We start from the raw sequence: 18,180 nt of genomic DNA on the forward strand, positions 1-18,180 counted from the left end.
ATAAGTATTTTATAATTTGATCATTGAAATAAAAAGTCTACTATCTATAAGGCAATACATATTATTTACAAATTATTTTTGTTTTCATGCTTCATTTAACATTTTATTGTTATTTTATCAATTTTATATGTGATAGATTAATTTTTATTTAATTTAGATGTTTACTTCAAAAAAATTGTTTTTTACTTTTGTTATATCCGAACCGAACCGATATAACCCGAATCCAAAAGATATATGATTACTTTATGGGTTTTATGATGCAATACAATTTTGAACCAAACCCGAATTGTTATTATCCGAACCCGACCCGTACTAATAAAATTTTAGTATGGGACCTAGAAGCGTAAATCCGAAAATCCGAAAACCCGAAAAAACCCGACCCGAATGCCAACGGGTACCCGAACGCCCAGGCCTAGGAGGGATAGTTAAATAAGTTTGAAATTGATACGTCATTTGAGTAGGACATGTGTTAAAAATTAAAACAATTTGAAGACACATGCTTATGTATATTACTTCACAAAACAATTAGAACATTGTCATTCATATTTGATTTCACAAAAGAAACTTGTAGTAAATTTGTTTAACTATACATTTAAATTCACTGTATCCATTGAATTTCTTATTGCAGCTACCTACAGTGGGTAGTATGAAATCAAATAATTAATGGAAGTATGAACAAACAATGAATTTTTGGGATTCTCAGAAAAGTGTATGAGTCAATTTTAAAAGTAACGAATTAAAAACATGATGTATAAAAAGTCTTAAACATGGAGAAAATAGATTGAAGCTAATGAAAAACATATAAAACAGAATAAAGCCCATTAATATTAGGCTTATCGGGCTTGAAAAGTATCAACGTACGGATGGCGCTAATATTACATTTCATCATGTGCGGTTTGTTTGGTAACTTAATTTCTCGGCTGTTTTGTGAACTACTTCTTCCTACAACACCACCTGCTAGTGGTACCATGTTTCTAGCATCAAGAGAAGCAGAACAAACAAACAAACACTGTTAGGTTTGAAAGGTTCCTGCGTATCTCTCTGCCTTTTAATTAGTTAAAACATTACATTAAAAGACGATTTAATTAGTTTAAACATTACATAAAAAGACTAATCGTTTCAGTTTTTTTTTGGTGTCTCGTTTCAGCTTTTTCGGTTTGGCAGAGTTCTTCCTTCCGGATAATGTGTCCTCTAATCCAAAATCTGAGACAGTTAAGTTTCTTAATCGTTCCTTAAACTGAAAAAAAGTATAACTAACTATACAAACTGAATCCACAAAATAAACATGTAAAGAAAGAAGACTGTTTCTAATAAAAAAAAAAATATATATATATATATATATATATCTCAGACTCCTTTCAGTGTTTCAGTTCCATCTCTTGGAGTTCTTGCTGGCCTTTGACTTCTGTTTCGCCTGTTGAAACGCCTGCATCTTCTGCTTCTTCCTCGCTTCTTTCTCTGCTTTTGACATCTTTGACTTCGCCTTCACTTTCGGTGCTTTCTCTTCTAGCTCTGCTTCTCTCTCCACCGCCTTTGCTCTAGCTTCCAGGTTCTTCTCCAAGTAATACTGCCCCAACATAGAGAATATCCACACATTCAATAAGACAACATTCAAACAAAAGTAAGAGATGTGGGACTCTTACATTGTAGTCTCCTGCGTAATCTTCCAAACAACCATCTTCAACTTCTATGACTCTGTTAACAATCTGTTTGATGAAGTACCGGTCGTGTGAGACTGCAATCACTGTGCCTTGGTACTCGTTTATCGCTTCCTCAAGCATCTCTTTAGAAGGAATGTCCAAGTGATTGGTCGGTTCGTCCAAAACAAGCACATTCGAAGGCGTCACCATGAATTTGCAGAAAGCAAGACGCGCTTTCTCGCCACCGCTCAAAAGAGAGACTTTCCGATCAAGCATGTCTGCTTTGAAGTTGCAACGTCCTAGAAGACCTTTTACATCATCACTTCTCCAGTCTTCCGCAGCTTCACAGACCGTTTCAAGAACTGTCTTATCCAAATCAAGAACCTCAGCCTAACCAAAAAAAAAAAACCAAAACAATGTCAAGAAAGAAACTAACAAACAACCCTTATCTTTATTTGTTCAAGTGAAAACAAACCTGGTTCTGTTCAAAGTAGTTTGGTAGTACATTGTGCTCTCCGAGGAAAACTTCACCTTTCATTGGCTTCTCTAAACCCATTATAAGCTTCAGCAACGTGCTTTTGCCACACCCGTTGGGGCCAATGATAGCAATCTTCTCTCCTCTCTCTATCGCTAGATTCGCCTTCTTGAACAGCATCTTATCCTCAAAACCAAAATCAACGTTCTTAACCGTGACTACAGATCTCCCACTAGTCCCACGCTCAGGAAACCTGATCTTCATCTGCTTCCTCTGGAAAGGCTTCTCTATAAGCTCCTGCTCTTGCAGCTTCTCTAGTTTCTATTACAAAAACAAAAAGGGGAAACATAAGCTCAAACTTGCTAATCACAGCAATGATCAGCTTTGCTTGCTTGCTAACCTTTTCTGCAGTGGAAGCACGGCCAGAGTTAGCACCAGCACCGAGCCTAGCGATTAAGTCCTTAGTTGATTCGATCTCTTTCTGCTGCTTCTCCCAAGCTGCGTTCTGAGTTTCGATCCACTCTGCTTTGGAGATGACGTACTGCGAGTAGTTGCCTTCGAATGTCCTGGAGACACCCATCTCGGTTTCGACGATTTTGGTGCAGAGCTGATCGAGGAAGGCTCTGTCGTGTGAGATGATGACCATGGGAACCTCTTGCTTTTGCAAATAGCCTTCAAGCCATTCAATAGTGTCGAGATCCAAATGGTTTGTAGGTTCATCGAGTAGCAGCAAATCTGGATCCTACTCATAGAAACACACACAGTACACATTAGTTTCTAGTTGGGAGTTTGAATTCAATCATTCATTTCATACATGAATATTTAATCCGGATTTTTATCTGAAAAAATCTGATATTTAATCCGATTAATCTGAATTTTCTGATTTTAAAACCAAATTAACCGAAAAACCGGAACCGAAAACAAATCTCGGATATTATCCGGTTCCCAAGTTTGTAACCAAAATAACCAAACTGAAACCGAATTTCATAAATATTCGAATGAATTTTATACCGAAGAAAACAAAACCAAAATAGACCGAACCGATACCCAAAATGCACATTAGCTTCCAGTTGGGAGTTTGAATTCAATCAAATCATAAAATAGACCGAACCGACACCCAAAATGCACATTAGCTTCCAGTTGGGAGTTTGAATTCAATCAATCTTTCATACCAGAATATTTACGCCAATTTTTTTTCCGAAAACCCAAAAGAATCTGACATTTAATTCTAAAAATCCAAATTTTCTGATTTTTAAACCGAAAACCGGAACCAGAAACCAAATTCCGGATATTAACCGGTTCCCAACTTTGTTACAACCAAACCGAAAACCGAAATAACTGAACCGAATTTCCTAAAATTCGAAGGGATCCTATATCTCTAGAACCAAACAAACCAAAACCGAACCAATACCCAAAATGCCTCAGGCCTACACACAATCAACCTAAGCTTCTAAACGGAAACCTATCAGCTTGTGATTATCATATCATGTCCATATACCTGAAGCAGAATCTTCCCAAGCGACATCCTCATCTGCCACCCACCACTAAACGAAGCCACAAGCCTATCAGCATCCTCGGCCGCAAACCCCAACTCCGGCATCAGCTTACTAATCTTCGCATCAACACTATCCAAACTCACCGCCTGAGCCCTCCTCTGCAGCAGATCAAACTCATCCAGCAACCTCCCCATGAGCTCCAGATCATCAACCGAACCTTCGATCGCCTTCTGAACTCTCTCGAGCTTATCAGCAACCTCCATCTCTTCTTTGAAAGCGCTCATGAACTCCTCCTTAACCGTCCTGCTCATCGACACCTCGAACTCCTGGCTCAAGAAGGCCACTTTCATGTTGGGCCGGGCCTTGATCACGTGGCCCGAGTCTGGCTCTTCTTGGCCCGTTATGATTCGGAGCTGCGTTGTCTTTCCTGCTCCGTTGACGCCGACTAAGCCTACTTTCTCGCCGCGTTTGACCTCCCAGGAGACGTCTTTGAGGACCGTGACGCCTTTGTAGGTTTTGGTTATGTTCTCGAGCTTCACGCCGGAGGAGACGCCGGAGGAGGAGGAGTTCTTTCGTTTGCGGTCGGAGTCTTGTTGGGTCGTTGGGGTGGAGAAGAGTGATTCGACGTCGTTTTGTTGCTCTTTTACGGGGGTGATTGTGGAGACTTGGGATGATCTGATTGTGGTGGTGTCCCGTCTAGGGATTGGAAAGGAGGAGACTTTGATGAAGTTTGATGCGATTGGAGATGGGCGGAGGCCGCCGGTGAAGAAAGTGGAGCGGAGGTTGATGGTGTGGAGGTTTGTGGATAAACCCATGATTGAAAGTTTGGGTTTTTTCGAGAATCCCTCGCTCTACCGGGGAAGATGAAGCAGAGGAAGAAACTCTCTGGGCGAGCGAGAGAGAGAGTGTGGTTTGATAAGAGGTTTGGTTTCTTCTATCTAAATGGTTCTGTGTGACCCAAGAGATAATTATTTTATTGTATTCGTTTAATTATTTTTATTTTATTTTGTGTGGTTTGTTTTTGGTTTGCGTATTTTCTTTCGCTCCTTTTTCTCTCCATATATTCCAAATATAAAAACAATAGAAGATAAAAAAAAAACTATAATGAATTTTTTTCATCTATCTAAAACTATCTCCAATATTTCATTCTATTTTTCACTCGATAAAATAACTCTATTTGATTTTGATAGTACTCTATTTTATAGTAAAATAAAATAAAGACATAAAATGAATTACTCGACATCGAAATGAATTACTCTATAAATATAGTGAACCTATATTCTATTCAATTATAGAATATAAAGTAGAATTGGTTTGAATTAGATCAAACGAATAGAGTTATTTGTTAGGTCAGTAATACAAAAGTCACAACAACAACAAAGAAATAAGAAGAAAATATTATTGTTTGTGGTTGTGAGAGAAGATGGTTGAAGATAACACTGCGTATTGCGTAATCCGGTGGAGTTACCTCTTTGTGGTTCACATCACTCCTTTGAACAATTCACACTTCTCATGATCTGCCACTTGTCCAACTACAGCACCAAACAACGTAAGCTGCTCTGTGGATGCCATTAAGCCACCAATGTTACTTGTCTACAAAGGGTATTAGTATTACTATATAATTTCCAGAACGTTAGAAAATTTGAATAATTTTACTATTTGAGATAAGTTATGTTAATCGCCTCCATGCAATCAGCTGACAACATTCAACATCAAACACTAAGTTATGTTAATCGCCTCCATGATTATATCTGACCAAACTAAGTCCTTAATTTATAAACTAGTTGTAGACTTTTGTAGTTATTGAATGGACACAGACTCACTAGAGATAAATAGTCGGCTAATGTTTGATTTTTGTACTTGTGGCTTTTCTTTTCTGTCATGTGATCAGATTTTTTTTTTTCAAGTTGTGGAGTATGTGTAAATCACTAGTTCTCTAGGAAGAAAAGAATATGAAACATCAACAAATCCTGTTTTGATACTAATTTGCTTTATATTTATTTTAAAATATCAGATTAGATTTGATAATTATTTGCCAGCTTCCAATCTAATAAAGACCAAGTAAACTTGTGCGTGTCCCAGTGAATGGCCTTATGATAATTTCGCTTACCTTTTTCGACAAGAAAATGCAGAAAGAAAATATTGATATGTTGGTGTAACATTGTAGTCGTTACCACTCAATCGCGCTGTGATTTTGCTGTATTAAAGTTTTGCATACCTTTCCTTTATCAGCTTTATATATTTCTCTTTATTTACCATCTTTCTTGCTCCAAATATCATCTTCTTTAAAATAACAAGAAAGGCTCTCTTCTCTCTACAGCTTTGATCATATGGAAGATCAAAAGGAGGTTTAAATCTCTCAAACCCCATCTTCTCTTTTCTTGTCTAAACCCTTATGTTTTTGAACTAGTCTCTGATAGATCGATATCATGAATCTTTGTTGAGTTAAACCATGTTTTGCGTGTCTTAAATATCATAATCTCAATTGATCTTAGGAGGTTTTCTTTTGTTTACCTCAAAACCAAAGTTTTTGAATATGTGGAGATTTTTTGTTGACAGAACAAGAACTCGCCATGGCTATCAGTACCACAGTTTGGAGACTGGGATCAGAAAGGAGGGCCCGTTCCTGATTACTCAATGGATTTCTCAAAGATCAGAGAGATGAGGAAACAGCACAAGAGAGATCCTTCTCGAGCCAGTCTTGGCAATGAACAAGACTTCATTAACCCATTTCACAATCAACCTACTTCGGTTGATAAAACTAAGGCTAAGCTCACAACTGTCCACAGTGACAACAACATAACCAACAATGAGTTAATCCCTCACCACCAGCGACATCCTCCATCTGTAAGGCCACTTGCTTCTTTTTAAGTTATATGACTATCTTGAGTTGAATGACTGATTGTGTGTTCTGGATGCTTTGTCCCATTGTTAGGTTATGGAATCTATTTTTGTAGCACTATATTTTGGTTATGCATTGTTTGTTCTTGTTAGCTGATCATGTGCTCATACTTTAATTTTCCATCTTAACATTCAATTTTCTTGATGTGGGTGTATATGATCTGGATAATTGATTGTCTTGAAACCAGTAGGTAGGGTGTTTTAATTTGGTTAGGTTGGGGAATCTAACTTTGTAGCTTTGTATGGTTAGATTTTGAGTCACACATTGTTTGTTCTAGTTTACCTTTTTCTATAAAACTTCACATTTTTTGTTAGGTTCTGACTGAGTTTTTGTCTAGGAAATGGATGATTGTGTTTGTGGACTCTAGCTATGTGTATTCATTTGATGTGGGCCTTGACTTCTTTGGTTGGTTAGGTTATAAAATGGCTAGTTCTAGCAATTGGGGAACTGTGGTCCTTCAGTGTTTGGTATAGTCAGTTGCTTGATGCTATTTATTACACATTATATCAATACCACACATAACTTCATAAATTAGATTTTGAGGTTTTATTAGATATGGAGTTGTATTGGGTATGATTGAGTTTATATTGTTAGAGAATCACATCAAAGGTATACAATATGAGTAAGGATTAAATTTTTTATTCATCCAGAATGATAATAAGGTGAGAGTTCATTTAAATCAAAGCAATATAGTTGTTGTGATGGATGGTTTCTTTCAATCAAAGTAAAGCATAACCCTTTATGAGAAAGATGTGGCTTTTATTTCTTGTACCTACCATGTGAACTGACATAGATAATAGTTCCTTTTTGGGGATAAGACACTCTTAATCTTATGTGTAAATAAATACTAGATTCGGACCCGTGCAAATTTTTTCCAGTTTTATTAAGAAATTTAAATTAATATAACAATTATAGTTAATTTTATTATTAAAAATTATTATATAGTATGATATTTAAATGGTAGGGAGAATATATTTTGTTATAATTTCTTTTAACCTTATTCATTTTATAGTTTGAATATTGTATTTTTTAATTACATATGTTTAATAAATTTTATTACTTCATAAAGTTCTTTATAAATGTGTAACAAAATTTAGTTTTTAAAAATTTATTAATATACTAAAATTAAGATAAATATTTTTTTCTATCTGAATGCCAAAATAAATGATAATGAAATTTTTTAGGATAATGTTTAAATTTAGAGACAAAATTTTAAGAAAAATAAGCTCAAATACAAAACAACAAACAAATGATTATTAGTATTAACAATGGGTGTGTAAATTAAAATAGTTAATAGTCCATAACATAAAAAAAATTGGAGTTGAAGTTAGCAAATTTTTTTTATTTTTGTTACTAATCAAGTGTTTTTGGTAGAAAATTATTATATGACGTAAGTGTGTAGTGATGATTATCTATATATATCGCTATAGTTGATTTTGAATAGATATATTACACCTATTTAATACACATAAATAGATCGTAGTAAAGATCTTTCTTCATTTTATTGTTACAAAATCTTTCTGCAAGAATATAGGGACTATCCATAAATATGGCTTGCATTCATGTACATGTATAAATATATCTAATTAATAATTTAATTCGTTAGATACTAATGAACTAGTCCAAATAGACATTTGTATAGTAGATTTTTTTTAATGACTCTATTTTAATAGAGTAGATGTATATGTGACTTTGGAACAGACGAGGAGAGGAATCTTTAGCTGCTTCAACTGCTGCGTTAAAGCTTGACCCTATTTCGTAACAGAGAGTCAGAGACAATGAGGAGATGTGTTTCACTTATTTATAATAAAGAAGTAAGAAATGAGAAATGGGAGTGACACTTTTTTACATACATTCCTGCGTAAGCAGCAGCGTTAATCAAGTTTATGTACTGTTTACTGTTATCTTACAATTGTCTAACTAATGTAGCTTTCTTTCTTTAGAGATTGGTAACTTTTCAATATTGTGATACATACTACGATGCATTTATATAAAAAGATAAGTCGTGTTTACTGAATGTGTGTGCCATTTAACAGTCACACTTAGTTTAACGCAACCATCCTCGTCAAGTCTTAAACTCAACAGATACCTGAAAGATTCAGGGATAGATTCAATAGATGTATACTAAACTCCTGTTGAGTAGTATTGTAGTACTAATATAGATTAATTTTTGTTTTTAGTATGGTTTCGACTTCAAGAAAATACCAAAGTTGATATGGCCGAGTTGGTCTAAGGCGCCAGATTAAGGTTCTGGTCCGAAAGGGCGTGGGTTCAAATACCACTGTCAACACTATCTTTTTGTTTTTGATGAAAACAGATATTGTGACTGATTCCACGTAAAGCCGTCGGTCTAAACCTCTCCCCGTGCTACTTACTGATTAAAGTCATCAATCAAAGTGGAAGACAAGGCTATATAGATTACATGTTTTTGAAGATTTACAGACTAGAACCACGTTTGCTTTGAACATCGCATCATGATGAAAGAAATGCACAAGATGAGACAGTGTTATTGCTTATCACTTATCAGATTCCCAGAGCTTGCATTCTAAAACCCATCACCTATGACCCTCCTCAGTGCACATAGATCTCATTGAACTTCGATTTTAAAAACCAAGCTCAAAGTGTTCCTGGGTTTTACTTATATCTGTAATCACTGCAAACAGAAACGAAATAAGTAAAAAGTCCGGAATAGCCTATAGGCGGTTGCAAAGTAAACAACTATGTTATGTTTTTGTCCCATCTCGCTTAGCTAGAAGGAAGGTGATCATATCCTGATGAGTATAAATAAGAGGCCTTGTCTAACTTCCAATTCATACCTTTCTCGGCCTTTTGGCTAAGATCAAGTGTATATGTTCTTATCAGTTTAATATCTGATATGTGGGTCAGTGGCCCACACGATATTAACTCTATTTTTTTAGGGTGAAAGCCCTCCAAGATAGCTTGCTATTTGGGCTTTCATGAATCGCCCATGCGTTGCACTATTGCAAGGGTCCGGCTCAACCCATCAATCAACAAGTCCAATTTTAAGTGAACACTCTAATAAACAAATCTTAATGCCATTAAATACAGTTAGCCCATGTTTATATAAAAGGGAATAATTATGGGTCGGTTAGCTTGAAGATGATCAAAGCTCGTTGAACTCGGAATCCTCCATCCCCAGTTTCCCACCTTTTGCGTAATGTCCACATTGTTAGCACTTAGAAAGCAACAGTCTAATAACTGCCAAGACATGGACTATGTGATAACGCAGCAATGTCTAGTTTTTCAAATTTCATTCTAGCTTTTTGATTATGATAAAAAAAAAGTTGGGTAACCTCAGTGGCTGGAGTGTTCATCATGGCACAACTTCCAAGTCCGAGGATGTCTTGCATCGGTATGAATGAGGTCTGAGCAATTGAAGAGAACGCAGCTTTGGATAAGTGACCATGAGATATCGTCTTCTTCAGCTACTGAAAGGTATTTCATTGCATGTAACACGATGGAATCGCTACTGTGATTATCTTACAAAATCATAAACTGAAAAATCATCAATGAAATGACCTTAGACGATGTTTCTTCATGGTCGAGATTGTCCCAGCACCTTATTTAACAATAACAAGGATATATATTTCTTCCAGGTTATCTATAGCTTCACTAAAATCAATTAAAGCTGAGAGCAGAGCTTACAGTGTCGTTGTCATGAGTTCCAGAGTATACAACTTAGTTCAATTCGTGATTATGAGGTAAATGTGGGTTCAATTGATTTCCTCAGTTCAACTACATCTTTAGTAATAACTCCCTGTCTTAAGACAAAGTGTAGCGTCCATTAGCAATTACTCACATGCCAGTATGTATATCAATCTACACCCGTATTGTTAGGATCAAGAATTAATACGGGCTCAACATTATCATTCACATTCAAAAATTAAAATGTACATTACCAGCAAGCAGCAAGTTCATTTCAAACTAGATGCACGTGTCTGATAAGTTAACTTTAAGTACTGAGTGTTTGTACTTTGTATGATTGTGTTAAATGAGCTTACCAAATCTTCAGCTAGGCCTGTGCAAAATAACCGGAATCGAAGAACCGAACCAGAACCGAACCGAAATATCCGAAACCGGAACCGGACCAATACCCTCAAATAGCCGAACCGAGAACCGAACGGGTACCCGAATATATAAAAATATTAATTATATATACATATAACATAACTAAATATATATTTTTAATTTAAAATTCTATTTAAAGTATCTGAAAATAGTTGAGGATAAAGTATTGGAGCTACTCGAAAGTATCTGAAACTATCCGAATAGTATTATCCGAAATATCCAAAGTAATCCGAAATATCCAATTTTTTTTTTATCTAAATCATCATAATTATTTGATATTTTACCCTAAATAACCGATATTTTATCTAAATTATCCGAACTACCCGAACTATCCTAACCCAAACCGGATCCAAATGAGAACCAATTTTTTCGGGTATTTTCCGGTTCTTACATTTACTATCCGAACCGAACCGAACCCAAAACTATCCAAACCAAATCAAACCGAAAATAGGTCAAGTAGTAAACCGGAAATATCCGAACCAAACCGAACCGATACCCGAAATGCCCAGACTTCAGCTATAATTTTGATCTTCCCAAAGCAGCATCTTCCAGCCAACCTATGCATAGTGAATATAACATCCTCAGTGAGAACTTTTTTTTTTATCCAAGCCAGCAGACAGCTAATTGTTTTAAGTTGTATATTTCTCACATGATAGAGGGGTCAAGACGGAAATCTTGCAGTTTGCTCTTCAGTTACCACTAACAAGCCTCTTTGCTGCCTGAGAAAAGGTCTGTGATCAAACTTAACTTCTCAAGCCAGATCAGTGGTTATAATCAACGAAGTAGATAAATAATTTCACCAGAAGTATAAAATATAGAGAGAGATTACGCTACGCAACTTAGTTTGAAAACAACAGTAGTGAGCTAGCCTAGACAACAAAAGCATTGTCTTCATTTACTACAATCTTTAACTCCAGACGACAAAAAAGACAACCATAATCGCATTATCTGAATTTAGCAGATCTAGATGGTTTGCAAGCTAGATTGTGTGTACCTTAGCTATCAAGGGACTCTTCAACTTGTTAACAGTTTGATAGTTCACACAATCAGCATCACTGGACAATATAAGATGTTGGAGTTCAGCATAACACCAAACGAAAACAACAGAACGCACAATGCTTAAATCATACAGACGAAGAGTGGCACATTGGTAGTGGGAGCTCATCCTTCATCCACAAGCTTGTCCAGAGAAATCAACAATGTATTCCCACAATGTGCATCCTACAAATAGCCATCACAATCAGTTTCACATGATAGGCCGACCAGATCGAATCCTATATCCTTGAAACCCCAACATTGCATGGTAGGTATATTGGCTTCTTCTTTTTTTTTTTAAATCATTTTTTTCTAAAAAAACTCATTATACGAATTTAGAATCATATTAATATGATGATTGATATTTTATTTAAATTTAATTTTAAATATTCTAAATAGTTATCATTTTTTTAATAGTTATCATTTTTATTATTCAGATATATAAATAAATAATTTTGTCACTAATCCTTTACAACCATCTATAACATTTGATTTTTACATATATAATCATGTATAGTTGTGGTTGGTGAGTTGTTAGTTATGCATAAAAAAAATTTATACTTTCATCATTTTTCAATGATAGTTCAATAATTGATGTAATGTGATGACATGTGATTTATGATTGATAGAATTTATTAATTTTTGTTTTGAAATTAATGATTTATTTTATTACAATTTGCAACGAATAAACTTGTATGTATTATATAAAATAATGTTACAAAACTATATTTAAGTAAAATGTGTCTGCCATCATGTAACGTTTTTTCGTCAACTCCATTGCGTAACATAGTCAAGCTTTTAAAAAAATATTATATTGTACCTACCATCGCAGTTTTATCCACTAGCCAATATTCAATATATACAACTTCAATAATTGATACTACATATCCCTTGTATATTAAACTAGAAGCATTGTAATAAATGCGTTCAGATGTCACGTGTATAAACATTGTAATAAATGCTTTCACACTAGAATGGACACATGTTACATGTAGAGATTTTTTTAACCAAATTCTACATAAATATGTTCACAGTATGTACTTTACGTTTTTTTTAATATAAAACTCACATGCATGGTTCTTGTTTATGTTATTTTTACTGTTTGAGAATAGAGCTGGACAAATTATTCATAAATTTTGATTCGAACCGAAAAATTCAGATATATGTTACTTTACGAAGTAAATCAAATACTAAAATGCAATATCCGTAAAAAAAACAAATCACAAATATCAATATTTATAGGAACGGATATTCAATTTGATCCGTTATATGCATACATATATATACATATATTTAAAGAATTATATATAAGTTATATATTATAGTTTATATAAATTTTACAATATTTTTTGTTTTTAAATAATTTCATTTTAAGAATTTTATTTTTCATGTATTATTTTGAAAAAAAAAATGTCATTTAATATTAATTAACATCATCTTTATATATTTATTAACCATCTTTATATACTTTTACATACACATACATGTGCACATTGACGTGAGCACCTTATAATTAAGTATTTACCACAATTGAAATATCTATTTTTTTTAAGTTAAAATATTCTTTTTCTTAATGCTTCTTTCACTATCAACCAAATTGTAGTAAAATGATTTGTCTTCATAATTTTCTTTTCTTTTTTAACTATTATCCGTTTAGAAACTATAATATGAAACCATTGGTTCGACATCATGACTATCTAAGATTCATAACATGAAAACAAACAAATATTAGTAATTTTTAATTATCACAGAAAAAAAAATCAAACATTTTAACCGAACAAACCAAATAAATACTTATTTAAAATGATAGTTATATTTTAGGAGATTAAAAACCAAAAACAACCTAAAACCGAACCGATATCCAGATTAATATCTCCTTATTAAAAAAATAACGAAACTAATAATCATATTCTGCGCAATGCGCAGGTTATTACCTAGTAAATAAAATAATAAGCACTTTGATTTTTTTTTCCGTCAACAATAAGCACTTTGATTAAAGTCAAATTTTCGATAGTCAAAGAAAAATAAACAATTTTTTTTTTTGAGCAACAGAAAAAGAAACAATTAAAAACCTGTCAGTCACGGCTTGCAATTGTGAGATGAAATTGTGGTTCTCTACAAACGCTGACTTGACTTCCAAGTTCACAACCATAAAAGATATCATCCAAAAGCATAAAATAAAGAAAAAAGAAAACACTCTTGAAACTCTCAACCGCTGTGTTGTTGAACCTGAAGTTACTGTCTGGACTCAGCACCACGTAGTGTACCAATCCAAGCCGGTGGCTTCATTCCGGTCTGCTCATAAACCGTATCAAGAACAGGTGGCAACATCTTGTAGAGTCCAGCAATATCCTTCATACCACCACTACTCATCCCCTGATCAACACCAGCACCACCTTGGTTCCACACGCTTATCTTAGGCTGCAAGTCCCTGATGGCCATAGCATTGGTCTTGGCGATATCTTGATAAATCCCATTGTTGATCATCAAGAAGTCTCTCATTGCTGAGTAGTTGTTGTCAACTGCACCAAGAAGAGTCTTGATATAAGTCCCTTGAGCATTGGCCATGGAGACAAGTCCCTCTGCCTCTTTCTGTTTAGCATAGAAGGCTGCATCAGCTGCAGCTTTAGTCGCCTCGGCTTGCTTCTGCTTCTCGTACAAAACAGCTTCTGCTTTCTTTTGCTTGTCGTATAACTCCCAGTTTGCTTCTTGCACCTGTCATAATAACAACAACAATGTCATGATCTGAGAAAAGCAAAGGTCTAGGTTTCTGGATAAAACATTCGCTTTGGACTCCAAATTTTAGAGAATATTATACATATGTTACATGACTTCTAGATAGTAGATTTTTTTTTAATTAAGACTTTGAATTAGCTATGCATTACCTTGGTCTCATATTCAACAGTGGCTTTGCTTAGGAACTCGGCTTTGAGCTTCTCTGTCCGAGTCAATGCATTCATTTTCTCAACTTGAGTTTGAAGCTCAGCTTCCCTCATAGCAACTGCCTTGGCAGCTTCAACCTCAGCCACACGAGAGCTTTTGGTCAAAGCAGCCTTCTGAATCGCAAGTGCTGCATCAGCCTGAGCAACAAGAGCCGCCTTCTCATTCTGAAACACTTGGACCTCACTCTTGACCTTGATCTCTTCCTTTGTCCCTTCTCCTAGCCTCTGAGTGGAGATGATCTTTGACTCAGCGTCAATCTTTGCTGCATTCTGAATTGTGAGCCCGGTACGTTCTTTTGCACCGACCTCTCCTTTCATCTTTGCTTCAGCTACATCGATCTTGGCTTGGTTAGCTGCTTCCATCTGTGTCTTCTGACCCAAGTAAGAGAAGTACTCATGTCCAGGCACGTCAACGAGCTGCTTGACATTGGCGTTGTAGATCACAAGACCAAACTGGTTTAGCTCAAGTTGGACCTTCTCAAATACTTCCTTCTTGAATTCCTTTGTTCCTACAATACATCAAAAATTGGATTGTGATACAAGCAAAACCTAACAAACTCAAACTCTAGTATTTCCTCTGATTCTAAAAAATGTATTTTTGTGTTTCTAGACATATTAAAAATAGAAATTTTGATGATAAATATATTATTTTATGTGATTCAGTTTCTTATAACTTTACACCAATAGTGTTTTAGCAAGCACAATTAGTTTTAAAATTTATATTACTTTTAAAATTTATAGTTTATCAGTATTAACGAATAAAATTTTCTAAAAAAAACATGTAATATGCATGTATTTTTTTTAAATAAAGGTTTTTTTAAACAGATTTAATTTTCCGAAACATAGCGAATATATTACCTTTGAAGACCTCTTCCATGGTCATGGATGCAACAAGAACACGAGTCTCTCCTTCGATAACACCCTGAACAAGCTCGTTGACGTGGTTCGAGTGCTTATCATGCTGAGACATAAGCATGGCGTACAACAAGAGAGCGTGAGGGTCATCGACGCGTGGACCGATGGTGAAAACGGCGGGGATGACAAAAGGGAGCTTCTCGGAACTCATGGCCTGGACCTCGAACGTGTAGTTGACAGGAGAAACGTCGAAGACGGTGCAGGATTGCCATGGAAACACCCAAGACTTCTTGGCAAGCTTGATGTCTTGGATACCGCCACCGGTGATGGCAAGATACTCCGATGCTCTAGCAACTTTGTAACCCATTCTTTTCTTCTCTTTGGAACGTTAGGTCTTTTATTTGTTTCTTGAGATGGACGCTTTGACTTATATAACTCCTCAAAACGCGTATTTAGGAAAATCAGAGGAAAATTAACAAATATAATTTTCAACTTCCTTTTTGAGAATCTTGCCTGTTCGATTTGGTGATCTACACGATTTTTCAAAAAACAATTGTCAACGTCTACTAAATCAATTCTTGTATATCAAATTAATGGTATATTTATATAAAGGATTTTTAATGTTAAAACCTCTAAACTAAGTTTGTTTTGGGTAAAAACCACCAAACTAAGTTTGTTTTGGGTAAAAACTCCCAAACTAAGTATTAACGAAAAAACCCTCAAACTAACTTTATTTAATGAATTAAACCATAGCAGGTAATAGTTACCATTACTACATGTAAATCTTTGGTTTAGGGGTTTCTACATTTTTTTTTCTTTTTTTTTGGTCAGAGGGTTTCTACATTAAGTAAACATAATTGAGGGGATTTACCATTAAAAATAAAAAAACAAAATCTTATAATATTATCTAAAAATTAGTAACTTAAAATTTCAAAATTAGCATTTAATTTTTTTTTTTTTGTAAATATATGAGTTTGATGTGTTTTTAACATCAAGATTTTATATGTATAAATTAAAAAATGTAAAAACCCAGAAAATATAAAAATTATCTAAAGATTTATTATTACATTATTAATAGATAAGATATAATTTTTATTATATTTTCTTGTTTTTTTCAAAAATTTTAATCTTTTAGTAATTTTATTATAGGCAAATATTTAGATAATTTTTGTTATATTTTATGGGTTTTTACATTTTTAATTTATACATATATAATGTTGATTTTAAAAACACATCAAACTTTTATATTTACAAAAAAAAATATGCTGATTTTGAAAATTTAAGTTACTAATTTTTAGATAATATTATAAAATTTTGAACTTTTTTTTATTTTTAAGATTTATAATGGAAAACCCCTCAACTATGTTTACCTAATGTAGAAATTCCTAAACTAAAGATTTACTGGTAGTAATGGTAATTATGACCTTCTAAGGTTTAATTCATTAAATAAAGTTAGTTTGAGGGTTTTTACCCAAAATAAACTTAGTTGAGGGGTTTTAACGTTAAAAATTAATACGATGTACATGTACCCTGAAAGAGAGTTTAATATACACTAATACAAATGTATAGTGTGTTAAAACAACACTAAAGATCATAGGCTTCAATATATAGAGCATTTACCGAAAAATTCAATATTTTCGTAGTGGTTAACACATAGATTTTGAGAAAAATTCAAAAATGTGAAAATATTGTTTTAATGCATAATTGCACCATTCACTAACATATGATGACTTTCAAAGAGTTTTGGAACTTTTGTTGTCTCCGTTTCTCCAGAAAGTAGCAATTTTATAGTGGCTAGTCCACCAATTTAGGGAGTATTCTGCAGTTTTACTAAATTAATTGACAAAAATTAAAATGATTCCCATGTACCATGAAAGTGAGTTTAATATAAATTAATACAAATGTAGAATGTGTTTAGAAATTCTAAAACAACACTAAACACATAGATTTTGAGAAAAATTCAAAAATATGAAAATACTATTTTAATGCATAGTTGCATCGTTCACTAACTTATGATGAAGGTAAAAGAGGTTTGGAACTTTTGTTGTCTTCGAAACTCTAGAAAATATAGATTTTATAGTGGTTAGTCCATCAATTTAGGAAGTATTACTAAATTAAATGACAAAAAATTTAAATGATTCCCATGTTCCATGAAAAAAAGTTTAATATACATTAATACAAATATAGAATGTGTTTGGAAGTTTTAAAACAACACTAAAGATCATAGGTTTCAGTATATAGAGCATTTACTGAAAAATCAATATTTTCGTAGGAGTTAGTTAACACATAGGTTTTGAGAAAAAATCAAAAATATGAAAATGCTGTTTTAATGCACAGTTGCATCCTTCACTAACATATGATGAAGTTCAAAGAGGTCTGGAACTTTTGTTGTCTCTGTTTCTCTAGAAAATAACGATTTTATAGTGGTTAGACCACCAATTTAGGGAATATTATGAAGTTTTACTAAATTAATTGACAAAAAATTAAAACGATGTCCATGTACTATGAAATAGAGTTTAATATAAATTAATACAAATGTAGAATGTGTTTAGAAATTATAAAATAACACTAAAGATCATAGGCTTCAGTATATAGACAATTTACTGAAAAACACATAGATTTTTAGAAAAATTCAAAAATTTAAAAATTCAAAAAATACTGTTTTAGTGCATAGTTTCTTCCTTCACTAACAAATGATAAAGGTCAAAGAGGTTTGAAACTTTTGTTGTCTTTGTTTCTCTAGAAA

General features: G+C 33.8%; 3 protein-coding genes and 1 non-coding gene across 4 annotated transcripts; 2 read left to right on the forward strand and 2 right to left on the reverse strand.

Annotated features, from left to right (window-relative positions):
• Positions 1-1,192: 1,192 nt before the first annotated feature.
• LOC106327153 (ABC transporter F family member 5) lies at positions 1,193-4,555 on the reverse strand. The gene is made up of 5 exons (XM_013765221.1): positions 3,614-4,555; positions 2,516-2,857; positions 2,116-2,436; positions 1,644-2,030; positions 1,193-1,567 (listed from the first exon to the last, which is right to left on the reverse strand). The coding sequence occupies exons 1-5, from the start codon at positions 4,424-4,426 to the stop codon at positions 1,367-1,369; spliced, it is 2,064 nt and encodes a 687-aa protein (XP_013620675.1). The 5' UTR covers positions 4,427-4,555; the 3' UTR covers positions 1,193-1,366.
• A 1,166-nt stretch (positions 4,556-5,721) lies between these two features.
• LOC106322703 lies at positions 5,722-8,476 on the forward strand. The gene is made up of 3 exons (XM_013760808.1): positions 5,722-5,959; positions 6,171-6,458; positions 8,215-8,476. The coding sequence occupies exons 1-3, from the start codon at positions 5,942-5,944 to the stop codon at positions 8,260-8,262; spliced, it is 354 nt and encodes a 117-aa protein (XP_013616262.1). The 5' UTR covers positions 5,722-5,941; the 3' UTR covers positions 8,263-8,476.
• Positions 8,477-8,722: 246 nt separating this feature from the next.
• TRNAL-AAG lies at positions 8,723-8,803 on the forward strand. The gene has a single exon. It is a non-coding gene; the product is annotated as a tRNA-Leu (tRNA).
• Positions 8,804-13,700: 4,897 nt separating this feature from the next.
• Positions 13,701-15,818, reverse strand: LOC106325809 (flotillin-like protein 3). The gene is made up of 3 exons (XM_013763857.1): positions 15,438-15,818; positions 14,523-15,088; positions 13,701-14,352 (listed from the first exon to the last, which is right to left on the reverse strand). The coding sequence occupies exons 1-3, from the start codon at positions 15,799-15,801 to the stop codon at positions 13,873-13,875; spliced, it is 1,410 nt and encodes a 469-aa protein (XP_013619311.1). The 5' UTR covers positions 15,802-15,818; the 3' UTR covers positions 13,701-13,872.
• Positions 15,819-18,180: the final 2,362 nt, after the last annotated feature.

This window comes from Brassica oleracea, chromosome C2 (genome assembly GCF_000695525.1).
Source record: "Brassica oleracea var. oleracea cultivar TO1000 chromosome C2, BOL, whole genome shotgun sequence".
NCBI classification, from domain to species: Eukaryota; Viridiplantae; Streptophyta; class Magnoliopsida; order Brassicales; family Brassicaceae; genus Brassica; species Brassica oleracea.

Excerpts from the sequence above, each read along its gene's own strand:
- LOC106327153 (XM_013765221.1), bottom strand. The coding sequence starts at position 4,426 with ATGGGTTTATCCACAAACCTCCACACCATCAACCTCCGCTCCACTTTC. Across the intron at positions 2,858-3,613 it reads TTGGGAAGATTCTGCTTCAG|GATCCAGATTTGCTGCTACT; the intron begins GTATATGGACAT and ends TTCTATGAGTAG. Across the intron at positions 2,031-2,115 it reads ACTACTTTGAACAGAACCAG|GCTGAGGTTCTTGATTTGGA; the intron begins GTTTGTTTTCAC and ends TTTTTTGGTTAG.
- LOC106322703 (XM_013760808.1), top strand. Across the intron at positions 6,459-8,214 it reads ACCAGCGACATCCTCCATCT|ACGAGGAGAGGAATCTTTAG; the intron begins GTAAGGCCACTT and ends ACTTTGGAACAG.
- LOC106325809 (XM_013763857.1), bottom strand. The coding sequence starts at position 15,801 with ATGGGTTACAAAGTTGCTAGAGCATCGGAGTATCTTGCCATCACCGGT. Across the intron at positions 15,089-15,437 it reads CATGGAAGAGGTCTTCAAAG|GAACAAAGGAATTCAAGAAG; the intron begins GTAATATATTCG and ends GATGTATTGTAG. Across the intron at positions 14,353-14,522 it reads CTGTTGAATATGAGACCAAG|GTGCAAGAAGCAAACTGGGA; the intron begins GTAATGCATAGC and ends TTATTATGACAG.